Genomic DNA, 26,010 nt, shown 5'->3' with positions numbered 1-26,010 from the left:
ATTATAATTTTAAAGGACAAACTGCGATTTTATCAAAAAATTTAACTACACATTTAAAAATCAAATTTTCAAATAATACATTTTAAAATCGTTATTCTCAAAACCCTACTTTTTAAAATCATAAATTACCCTAATAACACAAAATATATAAACAATTAGATGTTGAATGGATCATAGTCATTTCTTGTTCGGTTAACGTAGACGCCTTAACGGTCGCATTCATATTGTAATAATTCTGAAATTATAAATAGATAAAACTATTAAAGGGCCTGTTTGAAGAGCGGCCATTCAATATCCAAATTCCAAACCATGAGAACGAGAATGGAGAGACCGAAGCACAAGACCACGATGTTACCATTGGGTTTGTTCTTGTTCTTCGCACTCTTTGTTGTCAACGTTCGTGCCCAGTCCTTGCCACCTCCGAAGATCGACGGCTTCGTCTACGAAAATATCCGAGTTAACTCGGACACGATCATTATCGAAGCGTTCTACGACCCGGTCTGCCCAGACAGTAGGGACTCCTGGCCACCTCTCAAACAAGCCCTTAGCTACTACGGCTCTCGCGCTTGGCTCGTCGTTCACCTCTTTCCGTTACCGTCAGTATATTTTTTTTTACTCATAACTCGTTCTTAGGTTATTTGTTTGGTTGCTGAGAAAACTCAGGAAATTGAAAAACGAAACAAGTTGATGATGTTTGGAATATTATGATTGGTCTGTGAAGAGTAAAATTGGCTCAATTGAGACCAGTAGTTGAGCGACTATCATTTATGAAGCTTTTATTTTGTCTGGCTACATATAATTAATATTTTATTGATTATTGTGTTTACTTAATTTTTTTTCCCTTCATATTTACTAACTTTTCCAAGTTATTAATTTATTTTTTCATAGTTACTATTTCTGGATGTTGTTTTATTTTTCTTGTAGAAACTAAAAATTTGATGGAAATTACTTTTTGGTTAAAATATATATCACAACTATATTGTTTCATTCATGAAATCATGAAAATTTTAGTAGAAAGCAGAGGTGGAATGAAAATTTCTTTGATTTGGGGGGACGTAGTGGAATTCTGTATCAACATAACCTTTGTTTTATTTTATTTTTCTGGAATGATGTGCATTCAATGCCCATCATAATGGGCAGGCACCCTGAATTCAATTGGAATTAGTTCAGGTACAGAAGTAAAGGCAGAGAGTTCCTGCTCTTGGTTAAGAAAAGTGTTAAATTACCTTTTCTGCAGAAATAAAGGAAAACCTTTTCTCTTTTATGGATGGCAGTTGGATTACCTTGTTGATTTCTAGTAGATTACAAGCACAAAAAAGAAAAAGAAAAGTGGCTGATAAAGTAGGAGCATATGACAACTGGAAAGAATAGTTATTCTTCACCTGGTTATCTAAAAAGTTAGGGAAGAATGGTTGTGGATTCCTGGTGCAAATTGGTCAGCATAGCCAATATTATTGTTTTATTTTTTTCTCAGTATTGAGGTATTGTTCAAACAGATATTTGAGGATTGATAGTTGGTCCAGGGTCGGACCAGCATGATTTGGATTGTTGTTAGTGCCACTTAAACTTAAACCCAAGTTTCACTCTGGATATCTCTTTCTTTATTATCAACTATAGTTTGCCTGGTTTGAAATTAGATATTATAGGTTCGCCTCTTGCTCCTCAACATTACGCAAACAACTTAAGTTTCCCAAATCTGTAAATAGCATAAAGAAATGATTGGATCATTGGTTGAAATGGATAAATGAGCGGGCTCAACTTTTAATTGTTCTCACTAACTTCTTTTTATTTCTTAATTGGTAAGATTTGAACATGATACGTATAATCCTCATTTTTCTTTGCATTCCTCTTGCACCAATTTTATTCTCAAGTAAGTTGAGTATTGAGAGATTGATTCAGGTAAATGAAAAGTTCTAGGTCTCAGTTGAAGAACCAAAGGAAATAAACTATGAATTAATTAAAAAAGCTTGCCTAATTGTGGAAATATTGAATATTTGGAGAGCAGTTTAGTCATTGAAGTTGTTTATCTCATGCTCATGGACCAACAAAAACTTTAGGCCCTTTTATAGAAGCTTAGGTTTTTCTGAAGCAGAATTAGATAAAGATAAGGATCAAATCCTCTAACACATTATATATTGGCAAAGTTTGGGATCATTCATGCAATAAAAAGAACTTTGAGGTTCTTATTTTTCTTATTATGTATTGTGTGTTGCTGTTTGCATATGCAACCAAGAAATGGCTATGTCTGATTATAGATGTAAATAACTTCTTTAATCTTGATAATTATGAGCATAGCTGTCCTTTCACAAATACAATTAACTTTTTTGTTTATTGAAGTGATCGTTGATCTTTTTTTTTTTTTTTTTTTCTTCTGAAAATTGCAGTTACCATGACAATGCATTTGTTGCATCTCGTGCTTTGCATATAGTAAATAAGTTGAATGCTTCTGCTACTTTCCCCTTGTTGGAGCACTTCTTCAATTATCAGGTTAGGATTTCCAGCATCTATAGCATATCCTTCTCTGGTTCCAAAAGTACATTTGAATTTACCATGACGTGATATACCATATAGACATTGACTTGTACCCCACCATTCCTCTCCCTCAGTATTTGTTTGTTTTTTCAGTCACGCATGTAAATTTTACAGTAGATTTCACAATGACATGATCTATAACTGATGTTCAAGCTCTTTTGGTTGCTATTTTAAGCACAACCTATAACGTGACTTGAATTCTAGCAATTAGTGGGAAACTGCTAGTAGATGTGTTGGTATTGCACTTTCACATTCCTACATACCTTCTAGGTTGGTGCTTTGATCTCTTTCCCCCTCCCTCCCCCTTCTGATAAGTCTTTGATCTCTCCACTGTGCAACTCTGTCAGCATTTGATTTTCTCTGAACCATCTGGAGCAATTAGATTCTATGATTCTATGTTCCTCTTTTGTTTCTGTAGCTTTTCCTCCTACTTTGTAAGATCCTTGTGATGGCCCTGAGGTTGGTTGGCCTAAATCTATCTCACCCCTGTTTGTTGGATTGATGGCAAGACACCTACCTCTTGCGTGGACTAATCATTGACACGCCACTGGCCTCACTCCTCTATTTGGAAATCAGATTGCTGTTCCACAAGAAAGAAAAGTGTGGAAGTCAGTTTTTATAGGTCAAATTTCTTTTGAAACTCTGGATGTTACATATTGTGATTTGGTGTGTCTCTTGCTACTTTGGTAAATAACAATTTGTCTGCTGATAATAGTTAGACAGATTCAATTTTGTCTTGTTAGTTACAGTCATTTTTATGCAGACTAAACCTGTTTTTGGCTACCATGAAACAGAAACAATTTTACAATGCCCAAACTCGCAACTTCTCTAGGGCTTTTATCGTTGACAAGATCGCCAAGTTTGCAACAGAAGTAGTTGGGAACTCCTATTATGGTACTATAAAATCTGAATTCAATGACACAAAAACTGATCTCAAAACAAGGGTTTCTTTCAAGGTAAGCCTATGGGTTTCATGTTTAAATATGAGTAATATCTTATATTTCTGCAATAATATAGAAATGGCTGAATGCTGTAATAACAATTTGTTTTCCATTTTTTGTAATAACCATTCATATTCATGTGGAATGTCTTTGTCATGCAGTTTGGTGCTTCCAGAGGGGTGTATGGGACACCCTTTTTCTTTGTTAATGGATTTTTGTTGCCTGATGGTGGATCCACCATAGACTTCAATGGATGGAAAAAGATTATTGACCCACTAATTGGCGTCCACGGCGGCAAGAGCTTGGACTCCCTGCATTTCTTCTTATGAAGGATTTGTCTTTGGCAGTTGTCGTTTCGCTTGAGTGTGTGGATAGAATAAAGAGTCAGCACCTTGCCAGTAGGCTATAGCACTCTGCTTTGTCTCTCTATGGATGTTTTCGTGCAATAATTCTTTGGTACCTGATGTCAATTACAACTTCATTCAATGAGAGTGATGCTCCGAGACACAAGGTCCTATAACAAATGTAAGAATGGAAATCCTTGAACGTTAAACAGCCCTGCATCCTATGCTTTATCTTCTGTAGGGAGAGGTCAAAGGAATGTGGAGTTTAACCTCTCTCTGTTAGATATGTGTTTTTGTTTTTTTTTTTAAAATTTTTTATTTATTTATTGTGTTTGGGAAAATCAGATTTAGTCTCTAAGTTTTTCATGCGATTTAAATTTAAGCTTTGTTTCTTTCGGCGTAAAATAGTTTCAGTCGGAAAGTGTTTTCAGTTGAAAACAATTTTATTTTTTTTCCTAGAAAAAAGTGGCCAATTTTTGCTCCTAAAAATGGTTTGAACAATATTTTCGGTGTTTGACTTTTCTGGAAAATCACCAGATGTGTTTTTTATGTTTTTCATGTAATTTGAGAAGTTACGAGTAAGAGAGCCGCAACGAAGATGAGTTGCAAATAAAGAGTGTGTGAGAATAGAATGCCTTTAGGAGTGATTGAAATCTAGTGCAATTGTTTGCTCAGGGATATGAGAGAGATGAGGAAAGTGGTTCATGTAGATAAAAAAGCGTAAACCATTTTATGCCTCATAAATGTTATTTTATTTGGTCAACAAAAAAATTATTTTCAAGTTGACTAATATTTTATACTACGCTAAACACTAAAAAATAAAGAAATCTTCTTTATGTTGAAAAAATGTGGCTTAGTTTATGTTTTTTAATTTCAATAACTAGATTTTTAGGTCTTACCTCAATTTAGGTCATTTCATTAACCTATTGTCCAATTAATTAGTGGTGTTTTACGTCAGACCACTAAATTGATTACACGTGGTTCATTTTCAACGCATCACGCATTAACTTTATATTTTGCGGGATGGGAGTGGGTTGTCGGATAACCTTACTACTTTTCATTGTCATTTTTTTTTTAGTGGATATGCACATATGAGAAAGATGTTCGTACACTTAGAAATGTTTTACAAGTTTAGCTTTTATTTATACATGTAGCAAACGTGTTGTCAAATTTAATGACAACAAGCGAACAGAACCACTAATCTTATAAATTAAAAAGCTCAATAACTAATTTTATGGCTTTCTAAAACTCAATGGAGCGTTGATAATCGAGAGGTAAAATCTGAGGTAAAGCTTAAGGCCTAATTATTAAAGTTAAAAACATAAGAATTAAATTGAAATCGCGCCAAAACTTCATACTAAATTTGAATTTTTTTTTTTTTTGTTTTCCTTTATTTTTGTCCCATATCAAAAGTAGCCCGGGCCCCTGGGTTGAACTTTGGCATTGCCCCCTAGCGTCAGTACTTGGGCCCAGACCCATTAGAAGCCCTGGGTTGTTCTGGGCTTCCTGTCGAACGACCCAAAAATAAGTGAAACAGAACCTTAACAAAAAGAAAATTGGTTGCCCCAACAAAGAAAACGAAAAAGAAAAAGAAAAAAAGCTGATTGAACCGGATAGGGATTTGGTTTAGGGTAGTTTTGGAAGACAGTATATAAAGAGCGAAAGTCTCGAAGTGCAAATTAGGGCTTAAAAGAAAAAACGAAGCCGTAGAAGAGGGCTCTTTCTCTGTGGAGCAAACTTATCCTTACGAACCACGGTAAGACCTATACCGAACCAAACCCGAGACTCCCCCTGTCGAAAACCCTAGCCTGCTTTCGTTTATTTTGTCTCCGAAATCTCTTTTTTTTTTTTTTTTTTTTCTCGCTTTCTGTGATATTTTATGGCTTCTGTTGTTTTCATTCTAAAAGTTGTCTTCTCTGATGCATGTCTCTGATGTGGCTTTGTGGTTTTTGTTTTTGTTTTTCGGTTATGAAAATTGTTTTGGCGGAGAAGATGGATCGGTACCAGAGAGTGGAGAAGCCGAGAGCGGACACGCCGATTGATGCGAATGAGATACGGATTACGAGCCAGGGAAGGATGCGCAACTATATCACCTATGCCATGAGCCTGCTTCAAGTATTTCTCTCTCTCTGTTTCATTTTCTCTTTGCATGGCTGTGTTGTTGAATTATTTGTGAATTTTTTTGTTCGGTTTCTGCAGAAACCTATGATTAGTGTGATGCTCTTATGAGAGCTGTGTAGATTGTGAATGTTTACGGGCTTTAGGACTATTTTTCAATTTTTATTGTTTTAATTTTTCACCTGTTTGGCTATGGAAAGCTTGGGAATTGTTTGGTTTGGGTTTCAATGATGTGTTTGTGTTTGTGATAGTGAACGGGTCATGAATTTCTATAACGCAGGTGAAAAAATGATATGAGGCCTTGAGGAAGTGCACTGGTTGTCGAAAATTGCCTAAAATTTTGGAGTTTAATCTTGTATTTTTTTTTTTTTAACTTGCTAATACCATATGGGGATTGGAGAGTAGGTGATGTTATGGTGAATGTTTTCGGAATATGTGATGCTATGATGTATTTGTAGGTGTTAATACAACGCTTGCTTAGTGGTTGTGTAACCATTTCAAGTGCTTGGTGTGGTCACAATGTTAGGGCTTGCTTTGGCTTAGGCATTTATCTTAATGAATTTATGTTGGATGTTGGTAGTGTAAATGTTTTTTTTTCCCCTTTTCCTTTTTTGTTTTTTTTTTTTTTTGGGTCTTAATCACATCTTATATTCCTGTTCTTTGTCATTTTATAAAATTTATAGGAGGAAAAAGGTTCGAATGAAATTGTATTCAAGGCGATGGGAAGAGCTATCAACAAGACTGTGACGATCGTGGAGTTAATCAAGGTTCCATTCACCCATTGTGTATTAGTGCACTGAGAATTGGGCATATTGTTTTTTTTATTGCGATGAAAATATGCTTCAATTGGTTCTTTTGTTTTTATGCAGAGAAGAATTGTTGGTCTTCATCAGAACACTTCAATTGGATCCACAGACATTACTGACACATGGGAGCCCCTAGAGGAAGGCCTTCTTCCGTAAGAGGAGCTTGAACCTTATCTTAAGAAAGAAATGTTGAATTGAAAATTAGAGATAGGCAGTAAATTCATATTCATAGGTAATTTATGATTATAAGTGTGAAAATGACTTTATTCTTCAATTTTTGTCACAGATTGGAAACCACAAGGCATGTGTCAATGATAACAATAACCCTCTCAAAGAATGAACTGAATACATCATCTGTTGGGTGAGTTTTTACTTGTTTGTTGCTATTTGATGCAAAGTAACATGTCATTTTGTTGTGTGATATACATCTCTATGAAGGTATATGGATGTACTTCTAGAAATTATACGCGTTCCAAGAGATGTAACAGGCAAGAAGGAAGAGACCATCTAGATAATACTTTATTCAAAGAAGAAGAATTATCTGGATCATTATACCATGTTTTAAAACTAAATCTAGGTCCCGAGTTTCCAGACACAGTGCACTTCCGCTTGGGTTAGTTATAAGTAATAAGATGCACAATTGGGGTTGCAAATGGCTAGATTAGCTACCATGCAGTGACTTCCCCAGAGGTTTCAGATTGGATCAGTTTTCTTCACAGTTAACTATAACTGGTCGTGAAATTTGATTTTTTTTTTTTAAAGAATTACATATGATAGATGTGACCGATTAATTCAAGAAATGTCCACATTCTATGGTAGTTTATTGTTAAAGACAGCTGCCTTGCTTTAAACTCTGTATGCTAGTTTTATTTTGTTATATTCTTTGATTGGTAAGTTATACACACGCTTACTGTGTCTTAAACCCAAGACTACACCCTTCACTGTGTTCTTAGGGTGCAGGGTGGGACCATGGGAGGACGTAGTAAATTGATATTGGTGAATGTCATTAGTTGGAGTGGTTTGACTGCCTGTGGGAGTACTATTTTTCTGGGGGGAGTGCTAGGGAGCCCGAGAATTTTCCCGAAAATTCTCTCCTGCCTGACGTGGAAAATGTGGGTGGCAGACATGGAGAGAGAATGATTGTTTTTTTCTTTTCTTCTGAAGTGCTTTCCACGTCAGGGGGAGAGAATTTTCGGGAAATTCTCAGCTCCCTAGCACTGCCCTTTTTTTGGACTGCTTTCATTTACATTTTTGGGATTAATGGGATAAGCTGGAAAGAAATGTTGTTAAAGAAGGAAGTTGACCTTTTTCCTGGAACACTCTCTAGCAGGCACTTTTCCTACTTCCTAGGAAATTTTTAAAATTGAACTATCTTTAATGAATTTCCGAGATTTATCTTCACTTAGTCACTTCTGAATTGCTGGTGACTTTAGGTACCAACCTCCAATACCTGCGGAGCAGGTGAAGGCATCCACAGACTTTGATTACGAAGGAGGTAGTTCCACATCATGATTATCCTTTTTATTTTATAAAATTATTGTATGTGAATTTTTAATTGGCTTTTATGTTTCAGAGGGTTCGCCTAGAGGTCGAGGGTGGGGCCGTGGTGGCAGAGGAAGGGGAAGGGCTAGAGGTGAGTCTCTTTTGAGATCTCTTTGAACGATGATAGTTTTTCCTGATGTGAATGTAACATTTTATTTCAGGCAATGGTTTCATGGGGGCTGATTATGAGGATGGAGGTTGGGACCGCAGTCGGGGCAATGCTAGGGGTAGGGGTCGTGGGAGAGGACGTAGTTTCCGTGGCCGTGGAAGAGGATGGTACAATGGACCTCCTGTTGATGCACAACAAGATGGAGGCCGTGGAAGAGGATGGTACAATGGACCTCAGGTTGATGCACAACAAGATGGAGGATACAATCGTGAACCACCTGTTCAAGGCCGAGGTATTTACTTTACTTTTTTGTTTAATACTCTGGGTATAACTTGAGACAGGTGCCTGTAGGTTTATTCTCTCATTGCCCTTTTTAAAAACATAGGGATTTGGTTTAGTCAGTTTCCTTTTCTTATTGCAATTGGTTATTTATTGGGACAACCATGGATCTGAACCCTATCAATTACCCTGAATTCGACTATGACTTGTGAGAAACTTACAACCCATAAACATTTCAAAAATGTGTTGGGGTTGATTAGTTGCCACATAAGCTGACAAATATTTGATGGGTTTTAAGAGGAAGGTTTCTACTACGTAATGATGAAAAAATGACGTTCAAAACTTCATGCTTCAAACTTTAAACTGATACCCAAGAGCTTCCAAAAGCTATTAAGTTGACAAAGTAAAAATTGAAACTCCTTTCTCTCTCCTCTCTCTCCAAGAGCTTCCAAAAGCTACTGGTCAAACCTTGAGTATAAAATTGTTTGGATTCTTGGAATCTGTTCAGATGGTATAAGCTGTGATAATATAACTAACTGTAGAATTTCTTTTAGTCGGTTATTGAACATTAAAACTAAATTGATATTGTTCGAATCATGATTTGTGAAGGCATAGGCTATTGTGTAAAATTTTTTATAGTGAGCATTTGGTTTACTTTGTTTAATGGGATTATCATTTCATTGACAACTGTTAAGAATTTGGATTACATCCAATGGACCATGTGCCCAGACCATCTGATAGAATGGGAAAATTATGTCTATTTGTCCATGTACTTGGTTCAGTCTGTTTAATGTGATGGAATTGCTGTGTGTAGGTCGTGGCCGTGGGAGGGGAAATCGTGGAAGGGGCCGTGGCTTTAGATCTAATGGGCCGATCCAGGCAGCTGCATGAGGCATTGAGCAGGCTTCCGTGAGCACAATGGCAATAATTCAAGTGATGGATGCCTTTTCCAATTTGTGTTTCATTATCCTTTGTTAGTTCCTTTTTTTTTGGGCCCCGGACTAGTATTAATTGTAGGACGCATTTATATGTTAGTGCTGTAGACTGATAGTTTGGGCTTGCTACCATATGAGGCAACACCCTTTTTATCGTAGACTTAGGTGAGATGCTTGAAAGGTTGTAATTTTTCCATTTTGACCGAGTAGTGCATTCTTTTATTTTTGTTTGGAGAGTTTTTGGTGTTAAATCCATGCCTTTCCTGTGTTTGTATGCTCTGGAGGCTGCAGTAGGAAATTCTAGGATAAGTAAATGCTTCTGCAACCAATTTAATTGGTCTTAATCACTTACTAAAAAAAAAAAGGAAAAAAAAAAAGCAGGTCTTAGTCATGTTGATGAGCTGTGTCTGCTTGCGTAAATGGAAAGGCAAAGCCTATGAAAATGGAGAGGCTCTGCATGCCCTATTTCATGGTCAAATTAGATTTTACAGATTTGAAAATTTAACAATAAAATAAGATTGAATTTATTTATTTTTGTTAGAGAGGATCGCGATCCAATAATGGAGTAGGAGAGAAAATGGATGGCGAAGTAAGAGAACCAAGGGTGATGAAATTTGTCTTAAATGCTCGAGTAGTGGTTATGCAAGTTGACAACGATCATTAAGCTAGCAAATAAATTCGTTGAATTACACCTAATCTCATATTTCCACTTGTTTTCTACGTTGAGGGATTTTAAGGATGTGAAAGGGTATTGTTTTTTTATAACGTAGCCATTCTTACCGTGGACTTTTGATGATTTTGTATATTATTGTTGTGGCATTTTCGTTGGATTGAATTGGTGAACCTTGTGCAATTGTAATCTTCTTTTATTCAAGGTCAGAGTGAAGCCTCATAGTAAAGAAAGAGTTTAACGAACTCGTATTGTGCGATACTCGTGAGTAATTAAACTCGTATTGTGCAATATTTGTGAGTGTAGGGTAGTTGCAGTAAAAGTTATAGTACATTTTTTCGTAATATTCTTGTATCTCATTTTCCTTTTCTCTCAAGTTGAATAGATTAAAAAAAAAAAGTGCATTTTCCTTCTTTATATCTGCAAGGGCTTTTCTTTTCCTTCCCCTCTCCTTCATAACCCTCCAAAAAAGAAAAAAGAAAAAAAGAAACGACGAAGAGACAACAAAATGAAAAAAAAAAAAAAAAAAAAACAAACTTATGAGTTAGGATCTCTAACAATTTGGACAACAAATTATTAGCTTACATGAGACCTATTTATCAGAGCAGGTGGCTGGATAGTGCAAAATTTATTTGTGTAGATAAATGTTATTTAGAGCATTCCCAATGGAAGAATTAAATGTTACTTTTATCTAAAATAGTTCTTTAAATGTTTAAAAAACCCCCTACATTGGATTAGCCAAAAGAAAATATAAAATAGATATTTGATTAGAAGAGCTAAAAAAAAAGCTAAATATAACAGCACTTTTCAAGGGAGCTATTTTATTTTTCATTGTTTCTATCACCTATTTTCTCTTTTTTCCAAATATTTTTCCACTTTTTCTCTGCATGTTCTCTTTTTCCCAAAGCTTTTTCCATTTTTCCTCTAACATGTTCTCTTATTCCCAAAACTTTTCTTATTTTTAATAATATTTTAATAAAAATAGATAGAAATATAGCTAATCGGATGTAAAGACATTTAAAAATGACTTAACTAAACTAGATAAAAGTGAGTTATGAGGAGCCATTTTACATAAAAATATAGCTCCTCCATTTTAGTAGACCGTTATAAAACTACCATGATGTGACCTTACAAAAAATATTAAGAATTGATTTTTATTGACACGTTATCCTATTTGTACTTGCATATTATTTTACTAAATAGTATTTTTCAATCTTATATAGGTTGTATTAATGTACTACCTAAAATATAATTTAGATAACAAATTGCTAGAAAATAAATTTTTTTATCAAGGGATAGATACCAAAAGGTCCAAAATGATGTGAAAGTTAACCATTAGTACCAGTAATATTTTTTTTAATTAATTATTTTGATATTCTTCTATGAATATTTTTCACATCATTTTAATAGTTAATACTCATTTCTTAATACTCGTAAGCTGAAAATCCCCAAATCCCAAATTACGCCTGTTCCAAAACGAAGAAAAAGAGGAAGGCGGCGGCCAGTGCACGTTATAGTCATTTTGTCGTTATCATTATAATTATCCTTATTTTTGCTTTTCATGCTTTTAACCTCTTAAACTAATTGAATACCTTACCAAAAAAAAAAAAAAAAACCCTCTTAACTTGAATAGAAAGAAAAGATTGAAATACGACTGAAAGCACATCAAGAGGAGCTAAGAAAGCATCCCCAACCAAGGTAGGAGGTACCAAGCCCCAGAGCTCCTCCTTCCCTCAAGCGGCCGGCCTTTCTCCAGATTTGTAAGCGGTTGCATTTTAACTCTGTGTTTTCCATACGGTTTTGGCAGATTCTCTTCAAGATGACTCAAGATGTGGAGATGAAAGACCACCCACCCCCACCAACTCCTTCCCAGTTGGTTTCCTCGGCCGTCCCACCCACTTTGCAGCGTATGTTGGATTTATTTCGATCCTCTGCTTCACTGTGATTCCACTTCAAATTGAAATTATTGGGCTTCTCTTTTGCTTTTCAATCATAGTTTTTTATTTTTTGTGGGTTTTTGGGGTTTACAGATTTGAAGGAGATAGCGTCGCTTATTGAGACCGGCTCGTACACAAAGGAGGTTCGCCGAGTCGCTCGGGCTCTTCGCCTTACAAAGTCGCTGAGGCGCAAATTGACAGCGCCGGTTCTCTCGGCTTTTCTCGATTTCGCGCTTGTTCCTGGTTCCCAAGCGCATGCCCAGTTGTCTGTGTATCTTCCAAAGGTACATTCGTGAACTTTTTGGCTGTTTTGGCTCCTATAGATATTTTCATATAAATTCTTGATGGGTTTGGTTAATTTGATTCGGTAACCAAACTACGAAAATGTTAAGTAGGGAGTCGGACAAACATGAGAGATTGTGGGATGTCCAATGATATAATCGAACTGAAATATCAGTTTTGTGTATAACTTCCTATCAGAGTGATCCTTTCCTGTTTGCGGATTGTGACTAATTCATAGACTTCTGACTCCACCTATGAGGGACTAGCCTAATTGATTCACCGGTCACAATGAAACAATTTATGTGGAACTTGTTATTAATAGATAATATTCTTGGGCAAGGAGCATGGTTAGTGATTCAACAGCTGCCTGAAGGTTTACGAGAAGGTTTTAGAATTAGAGATGCCTTGGTGTAAGACTTTAATGTATAGCCAAGATATTTTTTGTTGTAGTTGGAAGAAATTTGTGATTTATCATGCTAGGTCATATTAAAGTTTCGTGAACTTTGAGAATGCCAGAAAAAGGTGAGGATGGTTATGTTGTGTTTAAAAGAAAAAGAGACCCACATTAACCCCTTGATGAAAGAAAATCCTAGCTGGATCTGAAATTTTTTAGCAGCTCTTTGCATACATGATAAAAGTTAAGGAACATTTAGTCTTTTGGACAGCAGAAGTGCCATTTGTTTCCATGATTACCTATTAATTTGTGGCATTGCCTATAAGCTTTACCAAAAGGTTCCAGAATAATCTCTGGAAATGGCAATAATTTATTTTAAAAGAGATAAGGAACCGGCTGCTACCTGTTGTTTTTATGTTGTTATCATGCTTTTACCACTAATGGCCTGCATGTGCTCTGTACTTGAGTTTTGGGATACAACGCTTTTTTTTTTTTGTTTTTTTAAGAAAAATTAATGTATGTAGTATAACCTTGGTTCCATCACTTACGAGTGATCCTTTTTTGATGCAATAGGCATTTTTTTATATGGAATGTTAATGATGGTCTCTCGTGGAGTTTTCTTTTTTCTACGGATTGATACGATGAGGGCTTAGTTATGAGACTGATAAAATATAAGTTATACAGTTTTGCCAGAAGGAAGAGTAGGGTGGTTCAGGAGGAGATGTTAAGGATTGGTAAGGGCTTTATGTATTCTGGTTATCATACTCTGACTTATCTATTTCTGGTAATGAACATCCTATCTCTTTCATTACCATACGATGTTGAAAGAGAAGTTAGTGTCCATGATGCAATGACGAGGTGTTCTCCCAAACTATAGCAATGTATTTATAACACCTTTTGACGTGCATAGCACGCTTTCTTCACACTTCCCCTTTCAAAGATAATTAGCATATGAAGACAAGGAATGTTCATTCAAAGATAGCGTGCTCTCAAGGTTGGCCTGGAAATGCTCAAGATAGGTTGAAATGGTGGTATGGAAGTTGACAAATGAATGGCTTTTGTGTGATAGGCAGCCGGTAATAAATGTAGTGAGTCCAATACATGTTGTGGAACACCTTACATATGTATTTGATTGTTGGAACGTGTGTACAGTTAATATTGTATATGGATGATGAGAACCTCTGTTCAATGGGACAGTTGCTCTTCTTGCTTCAACTCCTTCTTACTCAGTTTAATGATGAACTTTGTTAAGCTTCTGTTTTATTTATTTGGAGATTTGATAGTGATAGTTGTACTTAACTGTTACTTTTGTGATTAATTTCTAATGCCTACATCGTTAAACATACTTAGTTTCTTTGTGGTGGTTCATGGTCTCTTGGTAACGTTTGCTGTAACAATTTGTAGGAAGATGAGCATATGGAAGTTGACACTGCTACATCTGCTAATCAAGCTCCAGTAAAACATTTACTGCCAGAACTTGAGATTTACTGCTACTTGCTCGTACTACTTTTTCTGATTGATCAGAAAAAGTACAATGAGGTTGGTTGATGGGGTTCAACTTTGTTTATTTCTCTTTTTTATGCATTATAGGGGGCTGAACCAGTTCAGGTAGTTGTGTTGTGAACATGCTTTCTGTTTCTCTTTCAGGCTAAAGCTTGTTCATCAGCAAGCATTGTTCGGCTTAAAAATGTGAACAGAAGAACTGTTGATGTTATAGCATCTAGACTGTACTTTTATTACTCATATAGCTATGAGCTCGCGGGTGATCTTGCTGAAATTCGGGGGTGAGTTCTCCATCAACGCAAATGTACATAGGAATTTATGTATGTGTGTGTGTATATATGTTATATCATGCAGGACAAAATAGAGGATTAGTAGCTGAATGAGACTGAGTTTTTATATATATATTTTTTTAATTTTTTATTATTATCTAATCTAGATGTATGTTATTTTCAGCAATCTGCTTGCCTTGCATCGCATTGCTACATTGCGTCGTGATGAGCTGGGTCAGGTTTGTTTTCAGCTCAAATGAAGGTTGTTCTGTGTTGGAGATTTAGAACTCATATTGATACGATGCCATGATGCAGGAAACACTTCTGAACTTGTTACTTCGTAATTACCTCCACTACAACCTATATGATCAGGCAGAGAAGCTAAGGTCTAAGGCACCACGATTTGAAGCACACTCAAACCAGCAGGTGCAGCAATTTTCTCTATAAAATTGTAGTGGAATTAATTCATATGGGTTAAGATTCTGCTTCACATTATCTGAATGTCTAACCTGGTCACTGCTTCATTGATTTGAAGGTCTAAACTGGCAGAGTTTTTGTTGTTTGGTCCACATTAAAATTTATCACTCAATTTCTTATTAAAATATATATATATATATATATATATATATATATATATATATATATATATATCACTCAAATACTTATTTTTGTTTTTATCTTGTATCCATGAAGTATTCATGAAACTTGCTGTGATTTTATTTTGGTTTTATCTTGTATGTTATGTTTGGATGAAGCAATTGAAATTTATATGCTAAATCTCAAAATTATGATATTTAGAATCCCATCATTTGAAATCCCAACAATTACAAATGTCTGTGTTTGGATCTACTTACATAGTCTATGAATCCATAAAAGTTTTGTAAACATCAACCATCACCGACTAGTTACACCCCACCATTGCACCCCATGGTCATCCAATGTCAAACCTTGTTTTAACATAAATAGAATACCTGCAATCCAATTCCCACTCATTAATGAAAATCTTCTAGAGCCAGACACCTCGCTTCTCAAATTATGGCAACAAGAAAAGCTTTCCATCCATTGCATCACTCTCTGGTGCACTTTTTCCATGTCAAAAATGATTTGACATGTAAAACACGAACTTTACTTAGGTCAAGCAACACTTGTGCTTTTTGCTTCGTCCCTAGGCCCCATGAGGCCTTTGCAGTTAAGTGTGCCTGGTACTTTTAACAACATTGCATGACATCAAAACAAGGAAGTTTCTTTGACACAGTTTAAATTTGTCATGTCTGAATTCCACGAAAAGTTTCCTACCCAAACACACTCTTAATCATTTAAGTGGGGAAGTTTGCCCTTGAAATCTATTATGATTGTAAGATTTAGGTCTATAGTTTTCTTTTCTTATACCCAAAGTTTCTAGAGGTGGGGTATCTTTCTCATAAATAAAGTAGTGGAATGTACTGACGTTCAAGGAAGCTCAACCATGAGAGAGTGCCACAAGGAACCCAGAGCCTCTGGGTGAAGTAGAGCTTCTGTGCTCTCGAACCTCCTCTGTATTTTTCTTTTAGTGCTCTCTTCTCTGAAGTTTCTTCTCTTATATTTCACTAAAAAAATAATTCCTTTTTCTTTCTTTCTTTCTTTCTTTTGGTCTGATGCATTCTACTTGTTTGATCAATTGTGTAGAGCTCTAGTTTTGGTACTCTCTGACCAAAAGTGAGCATGAATACCTCTGTAATATAAGCATCTGATGTCAAAGATTTCCTCTGCAGTTGTATGTTTTTACTTATCAAAAAAAGATTTCCTCTGCAGTTTTGTCGATATCTCTTCTACCTTGGGAAGATTCGAACAATTCAGTTGGAGTATACCGACGCAAAAGAGTCTCTCCTGCAGGCTGCTCGGAAAGCCCCAGTTGCGGCTAAAGGTTTTCGAATTCAATGTAACAAGTGGGCTGTGTTAGTCCGTCTACTGCTGGGAGAAGTACCTGAAAGGACAGTCTTTATGCAGAAAGGAATGGAGAAGGCTTTGAAGCCATACTTTGAGCTTACAAATGTGAGTCCAAAATGTCAAACTGGAAGTAATTAATTGCAACATGTCAATGCATTATGTAGAATCATGAATTTAATATTGATTTACTACTTGCTAAACCATAATTCTTGATTAATACTGCAAATCTTCATATATATTGCTTGACCTTTTAGGTTGACAGCTATACCCTAGTTAGTCTAGTCAGTGTTTGGTTCTGATGTACTCCATCTGCGATTTTGGAGGGTTTAACCTTGTGCTGGAACTTTCAGGCTGTTCGGATTGGTGACCTTGAGCTGTTTAGGAATGTTGCTGAGAAGTTTGCTGCCACTTTCAGCGCAGACGGAACACAAAATTTGATTGTTCGGTTGCGGCATAATGTCATCAGGACCGGTTTGCGTAACATCAGCATCTCTTACTTCCGCATCTCACTTGCTGATGTTGCTGAAAAATTGAGGTTGAAATCTCAAAACCCTGTCGCGGATGCTGAGAGCCTCCTAGCCAAGGCTATTTCTGATGGGGCAGTTGATGCCACCTTGGATCACACAAATGGGTGGATGGTATCAAAGGAAACTGGTGATATTTACTCCACAAATGAGCCTCAAATTGCTTTCAACTCCCGGATTGCTTTCTGTCTTAACATGCACAATGAAGCAGTTAGGGCCTTGCAGTTTCCGCCCAACACACACAAGGAGGAGGGAAGTGCTGAAAAGAGGAGAGAGAGGCAGCAACAGGAACAAGAACTTGCCAAGCATATTGCTGAAGAAGATGATGATGATTTTTAACTGTGGGGTTTTTTTGTTGTTGTGGAAAGAGCCCTATTTGTTATGAAGCTATCATTTGCTAGGTAGCATGTGATCGAATATGGCCTTGTCATGTGCACGATGTATGACTTATTTCATTATGCTTAAAATTTTTGAATCTTTCTTTTGAAGCTATCTTTCCTTCTTTATATCTATGCCTCTGCTTCTGATTTTTTTTTATATATATATATATAATCCACCTTTGAAGTGTGAATGAGCGAGCAGGTCTCAAGAAATTCGAGGCTTCTAATGATTGCCAACTCCTTTTTTTTTTTTTTTTTAATACTTCTCTTTCTCTAGATTGTAACGATTGGCTAATCATGGCCAGTTGTGTTTGCCTTTTGAATTATTTGAAACCATCAACTCTTGCCGCGGAATATGTTCATGGTTTTGGTTGACGGTGATGCTATGTCACATGCCAACTTCGATTCAATAGTAGATCCAACTTTTTGAAAAAGAGGTTTTGAAGAAAAATATTTCGGGTATTACAGTTTTTATTACAACTCATTATAAATTGTAGTAATCCATGTAGCAGTTATCACGTTACACAAACTTAAAAAATTGGCGTGACACTTACCACATCAAGTACAATTAAATTTGTCAATTAAGGCGGATATATCATATAGAGATTGTGTTGTTGATAGAAAGATCTAAAGGAACAAACTGTGAGGATATAAAAATTTGTTTTGATACTAAATTTTCCCCTATTTTTTTTTTTTTTTTGCAAATAGAGAGATTGAGTCAATCTCTATATTTGATTTAAATGCTTTTTGTTGACTTTTGGATTAATTTTCAGTTTTGCCCTTTTTAGAATGACTTTCTTGCTTTAAAAAATTGATTTTTTATTTTTTATTTTTAATTTTTTTTAATTTTTATGGTTATCATGTTTAATCCTTTTGAAATCGAATATTCCTTATTATTAAATTTATATCTTTTTGATTTGGTAATTATCTAACATTTTCGTAGTTATTCCAACTTGTTGAACTCTGAAGGAATAAATAAACTCAAGAAAAGGCGTTCCTAAAATGACTCCACGTGTATCTCTTTTACTAAGAAAATTACTTCATTACGACCATGAACATTTGACATTCTGTGATTAATTCTTATTCTAGATCCACTTCAAGAAGGTAGTTTTTTACGTTGTTTTCTCAAAATGTTTTGTAGAAATAAATCTATTAACATATCATAACTTACAGTGTTGCTAGGAGAACTGCGGTTTCTTTACAAATTGAAATAATTAAGCAAAAAAATTAATTTGTTAATTTAATTAGTTCTTGGCTGACTTATCAACCGTGTACTTTTGATTATTTCACTAATTATGAACAAGGAAATAACAAATGTACATTATGAAACGCCATTTAAAATTTTAAATGATGTAACAATATATTCATGTACACTATTAGACCTTTGAATTAAAATCTTAACTATGAAATGATTCTTCTTATGAAGAAAAATCTATTCCATCTAAATTATAGTAAAACTGTAATCCTGTAAGCATTTTTCCATAAGTCTAATGCCAAAATGGGTCATGTGACTGGCACATGAAGAATAATGCCATGTATCAAATGGGTTAAGGTAGTACCATGTGAAGTTGAATGACATGATCTACGCAAAATACACCATAACACAAAATCATTGAATATGTCATCTTACCTTCAAGAAGCAACTAACCAACAGATCAAAAAAAAATCCAAAAAAAAAAGAATCACAGGAAGTGTGGAATTTGATTTATTCACGGCCCTTCTGTTGGGGGAAAGCATGTGGGTGTGGAAGAAAAGAGCTAAGAGAACGTGGGAATAATTGAATGAGGACTCAGAAATCTTCAGGTTCCCACAGAGAATTCAATTAAATAAAACATCCAAGTTCTCTATACTTTCAGAGATCACATGTCAAGTTGTTGCTTCTGTGAATCTGGTCCCTTATTTATAGACGCTATGCTTGTGCTTGGAAATGACAAAAAAAATATAGATACATTCCCCCCGGCCACCCTCTCCATCTTCTCTCGATCTTCATTGGGCTAGCAAGAAATGGCGAAAATCGCTTCTGTATTGGCAATCTTGCTTGGCTTGTGCCATTTTTCTATCCATGCCAATGCATTTGCACCTTCTGGGTACACTAAAGGACATGCTACCTTCTATGGCGGCAGCGATGCCTCAGGAACTATGGGTATGAAACTCAAATCTATCTACTTTTTTTTTTTTTTTTTTTTTTTCAATAAATCCAGGGCTTTGTCCACACCGTGCAAAGTATCCCTTCCACACGGCTCGGGTAAAGCTCAAGCTTTTGCCCGAATGTGGCCTAAGGGGGTCGAACAAAGTGATCATGACTTATCACCCGAGCCAGTTCTTTTCATAATTTTTGAAGGCTGAGTCTGAATGAACAATTTGTGTGGGTGCAGGAGGAGCTTGTGGGTACGGAAACTTGTATTCTACAGGGTATGGGACTAGGACTGCGGCTTTAAGCACTGCATTGTTCAACGATGGAGCCTCATGTGGGCAGTGCTACAAGATTGTATGTGATTATCAAACTGACCCTCGATGGTGCAAGAAGGGAGTATCTGTGACAATCACTGCAACAAACTACTGCCCTCCTAACTATGATCTTCCAAGCAACAATGGAGGGTGGTGCAACCCACCTCTCCAGCATTTCGATATGGCTCAGCCTGCCTGGGAAAAGATTGGCATTTACAGTGGAGGGATAGTGCCCGTGTTGTTCCAAAGGTTTTTGACTTTGTTTTTTTGTTCTCTTATTTTAATTTCTTTCTTCTATCACACACTTAATGCAGAAAGTGATAATCTTATATGCTCTTTAATTTGATTCTGATGGGTGCAGGGTTCCATGCAAGAAGCATGGTGGGGTTAGATTCACCGTAAATGGAAGAGATTATTTTGAGCTTGTTATGATTAGCAATGTGGCAGGGGCTGGATCTATTCAATCTGTATACATCAAAGGCTCAAAAACTGGATGGTTGGCAATGTCAAGAAACTGGGGTGCTAATTGGCAATCCAATGCCTATCTCAATGCCCAATCTCTGTCCTTCAGGGTCACCACCACTGATGGAGAAACCAAATTGTTCCAAGACATTGTGCCATCAAATTGGGCTTTTGGCCAAACCTTCTCCAGCGCAGTACAATTCTAAGCTCAAAACAAAACAGCTTTGTCAGGGTTTAGGGTCCAGGGTTTGGAACCAATCGGCAGAGGCGTGCTTACTATTTTCCGGAAGCAGCCCGCCACCCTTTTTTTGGGTCCACGTACAGTTCTGGCTGGTGGTTGAGGTGGGTGGCAAACCCATGAACCCAAGGCTGTTTTTTGTTAGCTTTATGCATTTTTGAACCAACAAGGCATTAGGGCTTGCCCCTATGTGTGTGAATGTTGCAATATTTATTATGGCACACCAATAAGAAGCGCAGTGAAAATGCAGCTTCAGCATTGTAGAAATATCTAAATTTACAATTTACTTGATTGTAATATGAATTCTATTGTAATTGTTATACATTCGGAATTGAAGTTTCCTACATACCTGTTTGCAATAATTCAACATGGTCATATTCCATTATACAATAGTTGAAAGTGTTTTGATTGCGTACAAATATTAATTAAAAGATTAAATTTATGGGACATTTTTTTTTTTTTTAGCTTAAATTTTTGAGATTAGTAGTAATTTTTAGAAGCATGATATCATAACTGATGTCCTAAGTTCAAACTCTATTAATTTTTGGGACATTGCAAATTGCTTAGTATTGCTATGGTATTCTCTTTATAGTTTCTAGTTATGTTTATATATATATATAGTTCTTAACGCTCGTGTTGCACACGCCGCAACCCCTTTTTGGCTCATGTGATACATTCACAATTTTCCCTTTCTTTCTCTCCTTTTACTTATGGAGAACCCCATATTAATTTGCAGTGTCCACAAAGCCTACTTCACTGAGTACTTCTCTCTCCAGACATCGTGATGGTGCTCCTCTTTGACGGCTCTAGTCCAGCCACTATCATTGCTCCCTTCCTTGCTATTATTCTCAAGTTTGCTTACGGCTGCAATAGGTGTTGTTTTAGACAGATTCACCTTTATACTACTCCTACAAAACGTCATTTTAAGCAGTACTCCCTTAATTTTTTGGTCGGTAGACCAAGAATCTAATGGGCTAGACCATTCATTCAGCCCATTCCAAAAGATCATAGATTTTGTACTATGGTTTTTGTAAAGTTGTTCCCATTTTTTTTTTATTAAAAAAAAAAAAGAAGAAAAATTAGATGTATTTATTCCCTGTTCCTCCTAGAAAAAGAAAAATCAAATTAGTCATTTCTTATCCGCTTGTGAGCTGCAAACGTTAATCCACGAACCCCAAATACCCGAGCAACGTCCACCGGCCTTCCGGTGGACCCGGCTGTTTTATTTGTTTTCTATTTGCAAGTCTGTGAAACGTTTTTATTTAATACGCAGAAAATTGCACGCAACAGGAGTCACGACACCGTCGACACGTTAGTTGGCCAGACTCACAAATCATGTCTCGTATAATTCATATCACATGCTATATATTTTCCCATTTAGAGGAATCGCAATTAAAGGAATCTTTCAATCGTACATTGCAATTTTTGTTACAATCAAAACAATATAATAATTGAAATGCCTTTTGTTTTTTTTTTTTCATGAAAAAAAATAAACAAAGAGTGGTTCGTATTCGCATTAGCTTGAATTTTTAGAATAAATGGTGTATTAAAATATTAATTAAATTAATTATATTGATAAAGCTATTACTAATTAGAGAATGCATGCAGCTGCATGTAATTATATGGATTAATTATCCCATTGTTTATTGATTAGCTATTGACAATGACACTGGGAGAGCGGTTCAAGTGGGGAGAGCATGTTGACCATATGAACTAATTGGATTACGCAAAAAGGATGCCTTTATTCGTTCAACCCCTAACCACCAAACATGGCCTTAAATTAAGGTCAGTAGGGTCTAAAGAAAGGCCACTTTCCTTTGCTTCATTTCTAATCAGGCCTAAAGCAAGAAAAAAGTAGGTCGGGCAATTCCACAGGACCACAGCTGTGTCTCATCTCCATTGTTTGTTTTGTATTCCTACTGTGGTGCAATTTGGGTCCTATTTCTCAAGGTTAATGGACGGAGATGTCCTATCATAATATGTGTAATTCAGACATATCCCATTTGTCACATTTTCACTACAATTTATTCCTTTGAAAAGTGACTCTGAACTAAACTAGATTTATTCTGAAAGAGTAGATTAGTAAGCTGAAATTGAGGATTGAAGTTGTAAGATACTTTAGGAAGAGAGAAAATAATGAATAGGGTAGAGAGACAACAGTTGCCACCTATAGGGAAAATGTGCTAATGAAACTTTAATTATTACATAAAATCAAACTGTGAATCAAATTAAGGATTCTACAAAAAAAAACTGGCGAAATCTAGTAATAAAACCCTGCTAAAACGAGAAAATAAATATTTCTTAAATTGACAAAAAAAAAATTAAAAAAATTAAAATAGTAATTCGAAGAAAAAAAACAGTGGATTTTGAGCTTAAAAACGACGATTTGACACATTGTACGTGCTTAAAAATGCTTTTTGAATTGAGGTCTTAAGCACAATTTTGATACTTGTAGCTAAAGTTGACCCTATTAATCAGCCAAACGAGGCTGATTTTTTATATAATCATTGTTTCATTATAACTTCTGATCTTTTTCTTTGGATGATTGGCATGTTCTTTTGAAGATCAAAACACTTAAAAACTCACTTTTCAGATAACAACATGGATGTGATATGGCTTGTCCTTTTCCGAGCTTGCTTCAATCACACTACTCCACCAATAATGTTTTTGATCACCAAATTCGCTAACAACCATATTCTCCATAACAACTCCAAGCTAGTGTTCCCTTTTGCTCATTCCCCCTCCGCTATAAATCACCTACCCCCATCTCTGAGTTTTTCACAGGGAAACAATTAACCTTATATATTGATCTCCATTTCAACAATGGCAGCGATAGTTTCAGTAGTACTTGCCCTTTTCATCCTCTCCATTTCTTCTTCTGTGAGCTCACTGAGCTCAAACTACTACGACAAAACATGCCCACATCTCGAGTCCACTGTTACAAGTGCTGTCAAGACAGCCGTGTCAAATGACAAAACAGTTCCAGCCGCTCTGCTTCGGATGCACTTTCATGATTGCTTCATAAGAGTAATAATCATTTTGATCGAATTATGAAAGTTATAATATCATTAATTACTTGTTCATAATCTGTACAACTAGCTAATTAATTAACTTTTTTGTGGTGTTTAAGGGTTGTGATGCTTCTGTGCTGCTGGAATCAAAGGGAAAGAACCAAGCGGAAAAAGACGGGCCTCCTAATATTTCATTGCATGCATTTTATGTGATTGACAACGCAAAGAAAGCAGTTGAAGCTTTGTGCCCGGGGGTGGTCTCTTGTGCTGATATCCTGGCTTTAGCTGCTCGTGATTCCGTTGCTCTGGTTAGTAGCTAGCTAGCTAGTCGATCTCTGTTATGAATATGACGTGCAGTAGTAGAGTAGGAATCTATGTTTAATTGCTTTTTATTTATTTTATGTCAAGTAGTTAAATAAGAATGAAACTCTGATTGTTAGAGGTGTTTATCTTCTAGCAAATAAGAGCTATCATTTATTAGATAAGGAGTTATCTCCCTTTGGTAGAGGATCACGTATCCTAGTAGGTAATTAGGAGTTCAACTCCTACTTTATGTCTTGTTAGCTTTCTATTTAAATGCACGATCAATCAATAAAAGTATGTAAATTTTAATCCTCAAACCTTGTGTTTGTTATGAAACTCATGAATCTCTAATTTCTTACCGCTAGTTGTTTTAATTAGCAAATATAGGGAATAATAAGAAGCAGGATCCTGCTTCCTTCCCTGTTTCTATCCGAGTTACTAGATCTGTTACGCATTCACGTAACAATCTCCTTTGATAAACACTAAAAATAATCATCGATCTTATAATTAACAACAATAATTGTCAACTTTTGAGGAGATATTATTATATTTGGGCGAGGTGGGTTATCCAGTAGTTATATATATATAATTGGGATTATTAATTAAGCTAACAAAAGTGGAATTTTTGGCTTTTTAGTCTGGAGGTCCCACTTGGGAAGTGCCAAAAGGGAGAAAAGATGGAAGAATCTCAAAGGCAACTGAGACCAGACAATTGCCAGCTCCCACCTTTAACATCTCTCAACTACAGCAAAGCTTCTCCCAGAGAGGCCTCTCCTTGGAAGATCTTGTAGCTCTCTCTGGTATATATGGAAAACTATCTCATCAAAATACTTCAAAATAAGTAATAATTTATCATAATAATTTATCTAACTGCCACATGAGTTTGCAAATAATTGGAAAAACTTCATAAAGTACCCATAAAGTAACACATGATTTAAAAAGAGTCCAAATTTTAAAACTTCACAATTTCACCTATCGAACTTTTAATTTGATGAAATCTACTCCATTCATCACTTGTTAGACGTTAAAAGTGATAAAATGACATTTATACCTTCTGACATTTTTATAAAATTTCAAATTTACCATTCATTTTTTTTTTTTTTTTTCAAATTTATAGTCCTGACATTTTTTCTTTCAAAAATAAAAATAAAAATTGAAAGATAATTTGGTCTTTTTAATAGTTTCTGTTAGGGTTTAACATAAAAAATTAAGAGAATAGGTGCATCAAATTGAAAGCTCAATAGATGAAATTGAGAGTTTTTTCAAATTTGAAAAAGTTTCTTCAAAACGTGTGGTAGCTCAAAAATCCTTTGTGAAGTTTTCCTAAATAATTATAGCATTTATTTGTTTATTTATTAACATATGACCATCCATCTAATCTTATTGTTGCATATAATTACAGGGGGCCACACTCTTGGCTTCACTCATTGCTCATCTTTTCAGAACAGAATCCACAGCTTCAGCCCCACACTCGACGTGGACCCGTCGCTACAGCCATCCTTTGCAAACAGCCTACGAAGCGTATGTCCGGCGCACAACAAGGTGAAAAGTGCGGGCACCACTCTGGACTCTACCACGACAACATTTGACAACGCATACTTCAAGCTGCTTCTGCAAGGGAAGAGCATATTTTCTTCGGACCAAGCTCTCCTCACTAACCCAACAACAAAAGCATTGGTCTATAAGTTTGCCAGCTCCCGGAAAAAATTTGAAAACGCTTTTGTGAAGTCCATTATCAAGATGAGTAGCATCACCGGTGGGCAAGAGATTAGGCTCGACTGCAAAGCAGTTCGATGATTGATCAGAATCATTTCCATTTCATGGTCCATATTAGATTTCACTGTTTAAAATCGTCTCGTCCATTTTTTTTTTTTTTTTTTTTTGAGTGATCCGGTGGAATATATGTAATGTGTATTATGTGCCTACTCGAAAGGTTGTGTTGTTTTTGAGACCGTTGAAGTGAACGGTGGTATAGGACTAAAATTATCCATGTATAAGCATGCATGATTAATTAATGAACATGTATTTGATATTCATTTGTTTAATTTGTTTGATTA

At 35.8% G+C, this 26,010-nt stretch overlaps 5 protein-coding genes across 7 annotated transcripts; all 5 read left to right on the top strand.

The window, feature by feature from the left end:
- Positions 1–306: 306 nt before the first annotated feature.
- LOC132189825 (Thioredoxin superfamily protein) lies at positions 307–4,136 on the top strand. Its single transcript, XM_059604629.2, has 4 exons — positions 307–596; positions 2,385–2,487; positions 3,327–3,488; positions 3,635–4,136. Exons 1-4 carry the CDS (start codon positions 310–312, stop codon positions 3,800–3,802), a joined length of 720 nt encoding a protein of 239 aa, XP_059460612.2. The 5' UTR covers positions 307–309; the 3' UTR covers positions 3,803–4,136.
- Positions 4,137–5,463: 1,327 nt separating this feature from the next.
- On the top strand, positions 5,464–9,842 carry LOC132189039 (Alba DNA/RNA-binding protein). Its single transcript, XM_059603514.2, has 9 exons — positions 5,464–5,573; positions 5,810–5,932; positions 6,619–6,702; positions 6,805–6,893; positions 7,028–7,102; positions 8,175–8,236; positions 8,315–8,374; positions 8,445–8,684; positions 9,486–9,842. Exons 2-9 carry the CDS (start codon positions 5,810–5,812, stop codon positions 9,560–9,562), a joined length of 810 nt encoding a protein of 269 aa, XP_059459497.1. The 5' UTR covers positions 5,464–5,573; the 3' UTR covers positions 9,563–9,842.
- A 2,038-nt stretch (positions 9,843–11,880) lies between these two features.
- Positions 11,881–17,617, top strand: LOC132189037 (PAM domain (PCI/PINT associated module) protein). Of its 2 annotated transcripts, none has more exons than XM_059603513.2 (9): positions 11,881–11,974; positions 12,084–12,183; positions 12,307–12,497; positions 14,294–14,428; positions 14,537–14,673; positions 14,846–14,900; positions 14,977–15,087; positions 16,453–16,692; positions 16,938–17,617. In XM_059603513.2, exons 2-9 carry the CDS (start codon positions 12,096–12,098, stop codon positions 17,448–17,450), a joined length of 1,470 nt encoding a protein of 489 aa, XP_059459496.1. In that variant the 5' UTR covers positions 11,881–11,974; positions 12,084–12,095; the 3' UTR covers positions 17,451–17,617. The 2 variants fall into 2 exon arrangements, with proteins under 2 accessions (XP_059459496.1, XP_059459495.1); XM_059603512.2 differs by having other exon boundaries at positions 11,883–11,981.
- Positions 17,618–19,451: 1,834 nt separating this feature from the next.
- EXPA11 (expansin 11) lies at positions 19,452–20,659 on the top strand. 2 transcript variants are annotated; one of them, XM_088510681.1, is made up of 3 exons: positions 19,452–19,610; positions 19,867–20,188; positions 20,301–20,659. In XM_088510681.1, exons 1-3 carry the CDS (start codon positions 19,496–19,498, stop codon positions 20,605–20,607), a joined length of 744 nt encoding a protein of 247 aa, XP_088366807.1. In that variant the 5' UTR covers positions 19,452–19,495; the 3' UTR covers positions 20,608–20,659. The 2 variants fall into 2 exon arrangements, with proteins under 2 accessions (XP_088366807.1, XP_059460684.2); XM_059604701.2 differs by having other exon boundaries at positions 19,452–19,634.
- A 2,686-nt stretch (positions 20,660–23,345) lies between these two features.
- LOC132190142 (peroxidase 64) lies at positions 23,346–25,945 on the top strand. Its single transcript, XM_059605041.2, has 4 exons — positions 23,346–23,666; positions 23,770–23,958; positions 24,591–24,753; positions 25,356–25,945. The coding sequence occupies exons 1-4, from the start codon at positions 23,463–23,465 to the stop codon at positions 25,748–25,750; spliced, it is 951 nt and encodes a 316-aa protein (XP_059461024.2). The 5' UTR covers positions 23,346–23,462; the 3' UTR covers positions 25,751–25,945.
- Positions 25,946–26,010: the final 65 nt, after the last annotated feature.

This window comes from Corylus avellana, chromosome 9, assembly GCF_965113065.1.
Source record: "Corylus avellana chromosome 9, dhCorAvel1.hap1.2, whole genome shotgun sequence".
NCBI lineage: Eukaryota > Viridiplantae > Streptophyta > Magnoliopsida > Fagales > Betulaceae > Corylus > Corylus avellana.
The sequence above is the reverse complement of the archived record's forward strand: the minus strand, read 5'-3'. Positions and strand labels throughout refer to the sequence as shown.

Coding starts and splice junctions, on each gene's coding strand:
- LOC132189825 (XM_059604629.2), top strand. CDS start 310: ATGAGAACGAGAATGGAGAGACCGAAGCACAAGACCACGATGTTACCA. Junction 2,488..3,326: donor AGCACTTCTTCAATTATCAG/GTTAGGATTTCC, acceptor ACCATGAAACAG/AAACAATTTTACAATGCCCA. Junction 3,489..3,634: donor AAACAAGGGTTTCTTTCAAG/GTAAGCCTATGG, acceptor TTTGTCATGCAG/TTTGGTGCTTCCAGAGGGGT.
- LOC132189039 (XM_059603514.2), top strand. CDS start 5,810: ATGGATCGGTACCAGAGAGTGGAGAAGCCGAGAGCGGACACGCCGATT. Junction 6,894..7,027: donor CTAGAGGAAGGCCTTCTTCC/GTAAGAGGAGCT, acceptor TTTTTGTCACAG/ATTGGAAACCACAAGGCATG. Junction 8,375..8,444: donor AGGAAGGGGAAGGGCTAGAG/GTGAGTCTCTTT, acceptor ATTTTATTTCAG/GCAATGGTTTCATGGGGGCT.
- LOC132189037 (XM_059603513.2), top strand. CDS start 12,096: ATGACTCAAGATGTGGAGATGAAAGACCACCCACCCCCACCAACTCCT. Junction 14,674..14,845: donor GATCTTGCTGAAATTCGGGG/GTGAGTTCTCCA, acceptor TGTTATTTTCAG/CAATCTGCTTGCCTTGCATC. Junction 15,088..16,452: donor AAGCACACTCAAACCAGCAG/GTGCAGCAATTT, acceptor TTTCCTCTGCAG/TTTTGTCGATATCTCTTCTA.
- EXPA11 (XM_059604701.2), top strand. CDS start 19,496: ATGGCGAAAATCGCTTCTGTATTGGCAATCTTGCTTGGCTTGTGCCAT. Junction 19,635..19,866: donor CGATGCCTCAGGAACTATGG/GTATGAAACTCA, acceptor GTGTGGGTGCAG/GAGGAGCTTGTGGGTACGGA. Junction 20,189..20,300: donor GTGCCCGTGTTGTTCCAAAG/GTTTTTGACTTT, acceptor TGATGGGTGCAG/GGTTCCATGCAAGAAGCATG.
- LOC132190142 (XM_059605041.2), top strand. CDS start 23,463: ATGGCAGCGATAGTTTCAGTAGTACTTGCCCTTTTCATCCTCTCCATT. Junction 23,667..23,769: donor TTCATGATTGCTTCATAAGA/GTAATAATCATT, acceptor GTGGTGTTTAAG/GGTTGTGATGCTTCTGTGCT. Junction 24,754..25,355: donor AGATCTTGTAGCTCTCTCTG/GTATATATGGAA, acceptor ATATAATTACAG/GGGGCCACACTCTTGGCTTC.